The sequence below is a fragment of the Vigna angularis genome, chromosome 2 (assembly GCF_016808095.1).
Source record: "Vigna angularis cultivar LongXiaoDou No.4 chromosome 2, ASM1680809v1, whole genome shotgun sequence".
Classification (NCBI taxonomy): Eukaryota; Viridiplantae; Streptophyta; class Magnoliopsida; order Fabales; family Fabaceae; genus Vigna; species Vigna angularis.
The window spans coordinates 20,216,469-20,224,814 of record NC_068971.1 but is presented as its reverse complement, the minus strand read 5'-3'; the positions used below and the strand labels follow the sequence as shown (position 1 = coordinate 20,224,814).

The 8,346-nt window shown below is 34.4% G+C and overlaps 1 protein-coding gene across 1 annotated transcript; it reads right to left on the bottom strand.

Moving 5' to 3' along the window:
• Positions 1 to 577: 577 nt before the first annotated feature.
• Positions 578 to 4,150, bottom strand: LOC108328809 (laccase-7). The gene is made up of 6 exons (XM_017562697.2): positions 3,997 to 4,150; positions 3,400 to 3,551; positions 2,761 to 3,002; positions 2,479 to 2,607; positions 1,109 to 2,077; positions 578 to 835 (listed from the first exon to the last, which is right to left on the bottom strand). Exons 1-6 carry the CDS (start codon positions 4,084 to 4,086, stop codon positions 705 to 707), a joined length of 1,713 nt encoding a protein of 570 aa, XP_017418186.1. The 5' UTR covers positions 4,087 to 4,150; the 3' UTR covers positions 578 to 704.
• Positions 4,151 to 8,346: the final 4,196 nt, after the last annotated feature.

The following is an 8,346-nucleotide window of genomic DNA, read 5'->3' as shown; positions in this document are numbered from 1 at the left end:
TCTTCAATTATCGATAACATCATATATGCAAAAACATCTTAACCATAGTAGCAGTATGTGTAGAATGGTAATGTGACTGAAAAAAAGATTAGGACACAAGATAGATTAGCAAAATCTTAAACAACCTATGAAAGGTAATCTACCTAGGTGACCTAGGTCTAACTAGGTAAAAGTCTATGAAACTACTATAAATAGCACGAGGTAATCATTATGTATTCATTTTAACATTTATTACTTTCTTATGCATATATCTTAGTTGAGTGTTATAGTGTCCTTGCAAGCACATTCCCCTCTTTGGACGTTGAAAGAATATTTCCTAGATACATCTCATTGACTAGTGATTGGAAGAATACATCTCGGATAGACAATAAAGAAGAAGCTCACGAGTGTTTCTCTTGTGGACCAATCGAAGGTATATATTGCTTCAAGGAAAACGAAAAAATAAAACTGACTGCAAAGATCTATATCACACTGAATGAGAAAATTAGAGAAAAAAAGTACAGAATAGTTTTAATAAAAATAATACACACAATTAATATACACCATCAATTTACACAGTCGGTTACATAATCTCACTTTGACTTTCCTAAATGATAATTAATTTATTTTTCCAGACTCAGCATAACCACTTTGGCTTTCTGCAAAACATTAACTTTAAGTAGATAAACAAGAAGAATTGATGGCGATGCACTCTCAAAACCTTCTTAACATTTAGGAAGATCAGAAGGAGGTTGAGGGAGTGAAGTTGAAGAAGTTGGTCCATTGTCAACCTCGAAAGCCATGTCTAGTCCCCACGGCACATGATCTTCCACATGGCAATGCACAAACCATACCCCTACAAAATAAGGTAATTGGTGTATTACAAGGAATCATATCCCCCATTTTGGGGTTTAGGGAAGAAAGAAATAAAACTAAAGAGACAGAAAGCAGCATATGGGATCAATCATGCAAGGAAAGGAAAAAAAAAAAAAGTATAAAAAATATAAAATGGAAAATGTATTGTATCATGTCAAGTGTTTTGTTGGGACGTAGGATTACATCAAAATAAAACTATAATTATCACTTGTCTCTGTGTAACAAATTTGTTATCAAGAGAATCATTAGTTACCTGGATTGTTTGCTTGAAATCGAATAACAGCCCATCCTCCCACAGGCACAGCAATTGTGTTGCGAAGTTGAGGATTCACTAAATTAAACTTGGTTGAATCAGTGGTGGAATTAAAATTCCCAAACCCTTGAGCCAAAACATGGAAATTAAAACCGTGAATGTGAATTGGATGGTTCTGCACAGCGATAAATGCTGTGTTCTGAAACACAACCTCCACAGTTGAATTGAACTTGAGTTTCTTCGCCTTGGTTGATTTTGGCGCAAACAAAAGGTTCGTATTAAAACTGATATTAGGATTGGTGAAGTCAAACATAACCGGAGGGTTGTCAGGGAAATCAGCAGTGTAAACTCCACTCACATTCTTAAAGAATGCTTCCAACATAGAAAACCCTCTCCCCTTTGGGATCACAAAAGACTCATTGTTCATACTAGAAGAAAACCTCTGACCAAGTGGACTCTGACACGTGGCATTGTTGGCATTCTTAGGGTCACACGGTTCTAGATTCAATCCAATAGTAATGAACATGTGTTCATCAACAATAGATGGCACAGGAACCCAGTGTGGAGCCCCCACCTTACCAGTAATGTTGCTGAAGAATTTGTGAGCCGTTGCTGTATCATTGAAAGGTGGTAGGGTTGGCATCAGGGGGTGTGATGATGGTGTTGCATGGTGGTAAACGACAATACCACGTGTTGTAGTGTTGTCAAAGCTTGGCACTCCAAGAGAGTAAGGAGATGCGGCCATGTAGTATGAACCTGAAGGTTGGTTTGTTGTGAATAGTGCATCAACGGTTTGGCCAGGAGCGATGACGATGATGTCGGTGATATAGTGGTCAGTGTATGCAGCATCCACAGCAACAACTGTGAAAGTGTGATTTGCTATCTTGAAGAAAAGGTGGTTATTGAGTGCAGCATTGATAATTCGTAGCATGTAGGTCTTTCCCTGCTTCACCTTCATCTTGAATGTCTCTAAATTATGTCCAAAAAGTCAGATAAATATGTCATGAGTTGAATATCTCAAATGTTTAAGCGGTTGATTAACCAAAAACTCATGAATGGTTGTGGTTTACATCTATCCCTTTCAGAAAACTGTCCACAAATATGCAGATTGTTTTTGTCATGTTAGTTTATGGACTTAACAACTGAGTACTTTCTCTGCAATTTTCTACAGTATCAACAGTTTAAAACCTTGATCTGTAACAGTACACGTAAACTTTAGAGTACCAGGATTTGAAATATTTACAAATTGAACATGAAATACGATTTCACTGTGTGCATGAAAATATGTAGCCTAAGGAAGGTTGTTCCTACCAATATCACAAAATGAATGCTACGAAATCAACTATTTAATGAACAAGGGGGAAACATACGAGAACGAGAACAATTGAAGAGATCACCAGGTAAGCCGTTGATTGTGAATGCATTAGATACATTTGGAGCACCACCACTGGCCAGTGCTTGGGTTTCAACATCCACAACATTAGCATCATACCAGTCACCTACATTTAATTTTAAAAAATAAGTAATATCTTGTTTCAGAAGACAAATTTTCCAGTAATAGCTGATTTTAGATCTACATCATTCAGAGAATTGTATAAGCAATGGTTGCTTATGTCACAAGAAAGGTTCACAAACTTAACAGAAGACAATACCTAATATAATAGGAACTTGTTTGTAAGGTTTAGCAAACGGAAATAGGCCTGAACGAGGGTGAATGATGAAAGCCCCATGAACTGTGGCACGTAAAACAGATGCATGAGCATGCCACCATAGGGTTCCTTCTTGTTGCGTTACATTGAATTTGTAAGTATACTTATTTCCTGGACTGATTGTGCATTGAGTTACATATTCAGGACCATCAGCCCATGCACTAAAGAGCTGAAACACTCCATGCCTACACGTGTAGTTATACATTACAAAAGAACAACGACTCATTAATATAAATTAAATATAATTTTAGCGATGCTTCATGCTAAAAACTAGTAATTCGCATAACATCCTGAGTTTGAGTATCTAGAGCAATGTTTACGTTCAAAATCAGCTGATTAAAAACGGTTGTATTAATCTTTTCTTTACTTGAAATACATGCTTCAAACTGGTTGTTCTTAATTAGGTGACGAGCAATAGCTCTCACAAATGAAAAGTTTAAATTAAACATTTCTAATCCTTTCCAAATGATTCTTTTATCTAATCACTTAACATTTATAGTGGAAAGAAGCTCATTTGTAGTAATAAGTAGAAAAAAGAATTCATGGTGTTTTGGACGATATGCTTATATATGGAAGATTTACCAATGAATAGTGATATCATAAGGTCCCTCGTTCAATAGATGAACAATCACAGTGTCACCTTCGCGGACATTAATATTTGGCCCAGGAAATTTTCCATTAACTGCGACAATTACTCGCTCATTGCACAAGCGTTTGATTGTCAGGTTTTGAACCTGCAATACATGAAATTGCAGTAATATGAATCTATGCAGAAACTAAAGGCGTACACAGTTTCGTAACATTGTATATTACATTGAAAATTTTTATGTCTTAATATCAGAAAGGGTAAAAACCAAAGGCCAAAGTGTAAATTGTTATGTGTAATTGACTGGTTTAAAACACCAACGAACTAGCTAATTAGTTGCGTATGAAAATAAATACTACAAGAGAAATTCTAGTTACAACCCTTTTGTACAACTAGGAAAAAGATAGAAAGAGAATATGAGAAAAAGAAACACAGCATATATGTAGTCTGAGATTAAAAGAGATAAAAGAAAAAAAGAATGCTGTAAAAGTTATTATAATTATAAAAGTATACCCAAGAATAATATTATAACTGATAATATATTAGTGTACTATATAGAGTGGAAGAAAAGGGTATAAAGGGTAGGCAATTACTTTAAAAGTGCGTTCCACTACAGAAGCAGAAGCGAAGGAAGAGGCTAGAAGAGCAAAAGTCCATGGAAGAAAAAGCATGAAAAGTTTCATGTTTTAACTGGAGACAACAGAGAGAAATACGAAGAGAAGCTGAGTAAAAGTGTATTAGGGATGCTTGAGGACCACAACTTAGTTATCATGGAAGGACAACATGAACTTTATATAGAAATAGATATAGTAAGTGAAATTTGACAGTTTTTGTTTGCGTGTTCATTTAGAAATTAGTAATTACACAAGCAAATGAGATTTGAGTTGGCGATGAAGCAAGGTTAGTATTTTGTGACTTTAAGTCACCTTAATGGGGGGAGTGAGTGATATGAAGTTTTGGTATGATATGAAATGATACTGCTCCCCGGCAATAAAATTTGGAATGGAGGAATGGAACTGGACAGGAATAAGTAGGACCATTTCCTATATGCCTACCTTTAGCAAAATGCAGGAATAATAAAGGTTCATTTAGTGTCAATTATTTCTTCTCTTGTTTTTCTTATTCCCATATCTAATTTTTTGGCTCTCCTTTCTCTTCGCAACACATCTTTCATTTTTTTCATTTTTATCTTCCTATCTCATTCTTTTTTGAGACTAAGTCATGTTCTAAACATAAACATTTTTATTAAATTATTATTATTATATACATATTATCTCATATCACCTATTATAATTATCATAATTTTAAGTATTCCTTCTGTATCCTTTCAAAATAAGAAGTTTTATTGTCCCTATAAGTGGATCAATTAAATCAAAGTTAAAATCTTTGATTTGATTGGTCATCATAATTTTTTCTAAAATTTCAATTCAGTTTTCAACTTTTAATAGTAGTTTGGATTTTTAATTTTTTTTTTAAAAATGTGTAACAAATAGATTCAAATCGTTAATATTGTCTAAACGATTAACGATATGGATGTTTTTATTACATGGAAGATTTGAATTCTTTCTTCCTCCAACTACACTACAAAAAGAGTGATATTTTGCGGAGGTTTTTATTTCAATTTGTGAAGATTTTTACGCTATGCAAATCAATTGGTTGGGGTTTTTAAACTCTCCGTAGTTAGATTCCCTATAAACTATTTGCAGAGAGTTTTTGTGGAGGGTTTTAACCTCTTCTTTTAGTGACTATTATTTTGTTGAGGTTTTAAACTTCCTTTATTTTACACTATTTTATTATAGAAAATTTAATCCTGTTTTTTCAAGTTTTTGTTTCAAAAGTCACCTTTAAATATTTTTTATTTGAGTTTCTTATTTTATTTTTTTGTTTAGTCAGTCATATTTTAATTTTTTTTATTGGACTTTCTTATTTTATTTGTTTTTAATTGTTGCTTTATTACTGCACTAGTTAGAACATGGTTTTGTAAGTTAAACAATTTTGTAGCTTGTTGTGGTTTAGCAACACATTCTCCATTTCTGCCATGTTAGGCCAATAATGAAGGAACACAGCTCAAAGGTCCTCTATTTGTCACTAAAACTCTCCTAGTTCCAAACAAAAGGAGAGGTAAGCCTTTTGGGAACTCTAGAAGTAGGGATGGCCACGGGTCGAGTCGGGCACAGATAGTGCCTACCCGCATCCCGAACCGCCGGATAAAATTGTATCCGCTACTCGACCCGCTATCCGCGTGGGTACTCGTTTAGAAAATACTCGCGGGTATTTTAAAACTCGCAAAAAAAAATATTTTATACATTTTTAAAATAAAATTTAAATAACATTACAATATATATATATATATATATAACATAAATTAAATTTAAATTTTAATTAAATTTAACCTAATAAAATATAATTTTATTTTATTTTTAATTAAATTTAATTAAAAATATATAAATTAAATTTTTATTTTATTTTTTGCGGGTAACGGGTACCCGTGGGTCAGGGAGTATATTACTCGTACCCAACCCGTTTAAAAGCAGGTAACTAAATACTCTTTGCCCGTTATCCGCAGGTAGTAAATATCTGCGGATCTAACTACCCGTTATGAATTTTACTCGCGGATACCCTTGATCGCGAATTGTTTTGCCATCCTTATCTAGAAGGCACTTTACTCGGTCTATGAATGATAATGTTGTCCCCACCACCATCATGAAAGGTACCCCATAGTCTGCAACAAAACTTCTAAATAACCTTGTTCAATAAACAAACTATGTCAAATTCCCCACTCCAACTATTCTATGGTTCAAATCACTTAAAATTCACTTAACAAGCATGTGCCATATAATCATGACCTTGCTCTTTTTCTCTTTAAAGACAAATAAAGAAGGAAAAGGTGAATATAATGCTCATAAAAATTGAGTGTATGATTCCACAAATAGTTGTAGAAGCCAACAATTGTGCTTAAGCTTCCATCTATATACAAACAACAACTTGTTCAATCTCTCTGTCAAGTTTTTCACTTATAAAGATAGTATTGAGTGAGACAGAAGAACTAATCTCTAATCTTTCATTCATACATTTAAGTCGTGCTCTCAATTATTTAAGAAAAATAAAAAGAAACAAAAAAACTAGAGCACATGAATTTTCATTAGCTTTACCTTTGAGTGTTTTTCATCAAATATTTCACCAACTATTTCCTTAACAATGTCTTCCAAAGTTGCAATATGTAAAAGGATAATATCAATAAGACAATTATATTTAATAAATGTAAACTCTTTAAAATTTTTAGAACTTATAGGCAGATAACATAAAGTAGATTTCAGATGAGAAATACAAATGAGAAACAAAACCATATGTTCCCTGTCACCACTTGACACAAGATGATGGAGATTCCAACTTGAGTTAAAACTTGAAAGAAAATTGTAGCAGCTAGAATGGAAAGAATGGTATTGGCAATAACAAGTGGTGGTTGTTTTTCTGGATTACCAGTCTCATTTGGGTCGTACATAATGTTTCTTCTAAATTAGGCTTTCCTTTTCTAAATAAAATGACATTCCTTTGGTTCCATATGCACCATATAATTGTTATTCACATCTCCCTCCAAATCATATTTCCTTTTTTATTTAATTTCATAAGGTAAAAAATGTTTAAAGTGTGTTCTTGCCTAATTATGGTGTACAATACTCATTCCCACGCAAAGATCACACATATTTTATGTGATAACTGCTATCTTACACATAAAAAGTAAGTGATTAGTTTTTACCTCATTACCCCCATACATAGAGTATAAATCATTGTCCAACCTGTATCTCCTCTATCTTAATTATTCCTTACTCGCAAACATGTTCAGCCAAACATTCCAATCAAAGTATTGCATATATGGCACCTTCACAATCTATAATGTTTTAAATAAAGTCACTTCTGCCCCTCTACAATTATCATGCAACTTTTCGTAAGCATCATCATATTCATCATCTCGTACCCAATTGTAATCCCTTTTCTTCCTTAGAGAGATTGTAGATAATTGTACCATTAGTGCATGTACTTGTAGTTTTTCTCATTCAAACCATTGTCTCCTCTAAGTCATATTCCATTCTTACTTATCTTCATTTCATTGTTCGAACTCCCCTAAAGTTTCTTGTTTGGTATTCGAATTGGCATATAATCTAGGATATGAAAGCATGAATGTCATCTAATTTAGCCATTTTCCTATCAGTTCTGTTGGTGTTGTAATGGCTATGATAATTTTAAAAAAGTTGGTGATTGCTCTCCCATATATACATTGACTGATTCAGATTTGATTCACTTTAAAGAGTCTAAGATCGAATTTGTTTTTTTGTTAAGATTTTAAGGCATTCACTAGTTAAAAAACTAGATTTGAAATCTCACAATAGGCTTCGGTTGAAGCGGAACCGAAATCTATAAGAAAACGGTGGCATTTTCGTAGTTTAAGTTAACTTTTCTGACCCATTTTAAGAGGAACCAAGGCATATAGACAATATGACCTCGGTTCAAACCCCACCCGATGCCTAACACCCTGAGAATGCCTCATTCCATTGGAACCCGAGGCAATATACCCTATCTTTCCAGCACTTTCGGTCCGAAAGGGGTAAGGGGTAATCAGATTTCATTTTCAAAACCCTGGCCTTCATTATTGGTTCTTCTTCTTCTCGCGACTAGGCGACCAAGCAACGGTGTGAAGATGACGCAACCAGGCGACGTTCGTGGTGGCTCGCGGTGGCGCATGGGTCGTTCTTCTTCTTCTTCTTCTTCTTTTCCATTTTCGATTTGTCTTTGGGTTCTCTTCTTCCCTTCTTTCTTTTCAGGTTCAGACGTGGTTTCGCGTAGGGAGGGGCGGCCAGCGCGACTTCATCTCCGCGACGTCACGGTCCCTTTTCGTGGAGGTGGCAGTAGGGCGTTGGCAATTCGATTTGGGGCTTGGCGACACT